Here is a 2,657-nt window from a genome sequence, read left to right as displayed (position 1 = left end):
CGCGACGTCGTCGTGCATGGCTGCAAACGCGCTGCTCGTGTCGGGGTAGACGTCGACGAGGTTACCGGATGTCGCCGTCGCCAGCGACGACCGGGGCACGCCGCCGCGGCTGCGCGTGAGCTCGGCTTCAGAGAGAAACCACGCCGCCGGGTCCACAATCGGCTGCTTGGAGGGCATGTCTGACCCGTTCGAGAGCGAAATGGCGTTCTGTGTCATGGGCTGGCACCCCTTGAAGAGCGAATATTCGCAGAGATGGCACGGCTGGCACATGCACCAGTTGCCGACGGCGCTTTTGATGGACGGATCACGGACGCAGGTAAGTGCACCTGCCGCGACCGCCGCGTGCAGCAAGAGACCCAGCGCTGTCGGTCGAGATACGAGCACCATGATCGCGCTCCGTGTTCGGGAAATGGAAAATGTGGAGTGATTGGCGAGTTGCCGATCCGGGTCTGCACGAGCGGAGCGTTCTCGGAAGGGTATCCTGTAGCGTGCATCACGCAGTGATTGCGAAGATCGGCACTCGAAGGACCAAAAACAGGCCGGGCTGCACGGAGAACCAACAAACGATGCGTTTGGCGAGCGTCGCACCCTGTACGCACGGGTGCAAGAATAGAACCGACGGCGGGTCTCACGTCTTACGAAACATCGGTACCCGTATACCGGTAGCAGGTAGCGGCTCGATCGCATGGATCGGTCCACTGCCATGCATGCGATGTGTGCGACAGGCGGTGTAATGGACAACTTGTGCCTTTTGCGATGTGTCGCAAATGCAATCCAGGTGGGGAACGTTCCAAGAAGAAAATGGACGCGTTGTCCATGCACGAATGTGCGGTATGGTACAGCTTACTAGTACACATCACTCGAGTTGGACAGGAGGTAATACTCCATGTATAACTACGTAGTCCTAGCATTATATCAAGTAGTCACGTAGGTTGAGAGGAGGTCGTTGGTCGGTCGTTAGTTGGTCGCGAGGCAGTCGCGAGGTAACTCAGTAATTTGTTTTCGTGAAGTACCTTTCTACACAAACAGCACGTCATGGACCCGACATTTCCAGCAGCATTGTTCGCTCCCATTCGTTGACTCCATTTACTACTTCCAACACAAAACGGACAATTTTGACGTCATCAACACGGTTGCTGCTTAGTACACAGTAGTGTGTACTAAGCAGCAGTGTAGTAAGTAGCTCGGTCTTTCAAGAAAAAATCGGATTGCACATGCATGTACATGTGCCAACCTATAAGGAACCTCTCTATAGAGGTCTTGCATGCAATGTACTCCACGATCGGCTCGAAACTGTCTTGCGACTGCGTTTAGGGTCATTGATCAATCGATTCTTATTTCTCATTCTCTCAGCCTTTCCAGTAACTGCGGACGTCACACAACCTGTGTTCGTACGAATCCACTCCCGTGCCTAACGTTTGTTTGTACAGCAGTTGTGGCACCTCACGCCACACAGTGTTCATGGCACGTATTCGCTTTAGTCTGACTGTTTTCCTGAATGAAAATCGCGGCACGATCATACATCCCCAGATTCGCCAAATTCCAGTGCACTCCGATTTTTGGTGATCTCAAAATGCACGATCGCCAGCAGCACCAAAAGATCCCATTGCCAAGCGCTGTGATTGGTCTGTTTGAAACGCACGTTTTTGTACCGCACAGCAGCACATGTGATGTGGACGCGCCACACGTGATTGGTCCACGACGAGTATCAGTCTACGACTTGTTAGGTTTAGCGCCAAGTCGGTCAATGTCCTGCAGCCTTGCGCTTGGTTCCAGGCAAGGAATTGGTCCCAGGTCGGGATCCCACGGGGCTGAAAACGAGCCGGTGACAAGGGGTTGCAGGCAATCACGGCGCACAAGCTGTCGACGTCGTCTCTTTAAAGACGACCACGGTGTACCCGCTACGTGCATTTTCTTTCAACGTTATTTAAACGCTGCCGCTACGCTTGCAGCTTGGAGCACATCTACGACGCTTCTGCTTCATGAATCCACCAGACAAAAGGTGATAGACGATCGCAACACGACATTGAAGGGCATCCTCGACACACTCCCTCTCTAGTGCTTAGGACGGTACAGGAATACCCAAGGCATCCTTCGTATCTAGAATGTACTAGTACCTTTTTCACGCTCTCGTTAGCGCCACAACCAAGGGGCCACTCAACGACACTGAAAATGGCATATTTGGATGGCTTTGCAGATTGATACTGTACTTCTGTATGTTGGCGCGACGACACACCTCGAGGGGACGCTTCTTGTCATTTCTGCAAGTGGCGCGCTCAACGCCTCGTCATCAAAAGAAGCGGATGACCAAGACGCCACAGCAGTGGGATGTACAGCATTTGCTGGTCATGAGCTGTCTTTGCAGCCGCAACGGCACCTGCAGTGCGATACACTGGTGCCATCGCGGCTGTGGGATCCAAGTACGACAGATACATCGCTACTACTTGTAGCGCGTGGTGGCGTCTGTCAAAGGGGAAAAAGCAATGTCGTCGCCTTGCATGGCGCGTCATTTGGTGCAAACATCCTAAACACTTGCTTTATGGTCGGACAGAGCGGTCGGACAGCGCATCACCGCATGCTCCTTGGTGTGTTCGAAGAACGCCAGTGGTCAGTCGTTGGAAGCGATTCACACCCAGACACGATCACCGAACAGCAAC

At 53.3% G+C, this 2,657-nt stretch overlaps 1 protein-coding gene across 1 annotated transcript; it reads right to left on the bottom strand.

The window, feature by feature from the left end:
- Positions 1–28: 28 nt before the first annotated feature.
- Positions 29–387, bottom strand: SPRG_18119 (hypothetical protein; the record flags this gene model as incomplete). Its single annotated transcript, XM_012357551.1, has 1 exon — positions 29–387. A coding segment is annotated over one exon (359 nt), but the record flags the coding sequence as incomplete, so codon positions are not given.
- Between the last annotated feature and the right edge of the window lie 2,270 nt (positions 388–2,657).

The sequence above is a fragment of the Saprolegnia parasitica genome (assembly GCF_000151545.1).
Source record: "Saprolegnia parasitica CBS 223.65 unplaced genomic scaffold supercont2.987, whole genome shotgun sequence".
In the NCBI taxonomy this organism is placed as follows: Eukaryota; Oomycota; class Saprolegniomycetes; order Saprolegniales; family Saprolegniaceae; genus Saprolegnia; species Saprolegnia parasitica.
This window is presented reverse-complemented; position numbering and strand designations above follow the sequence as displayed.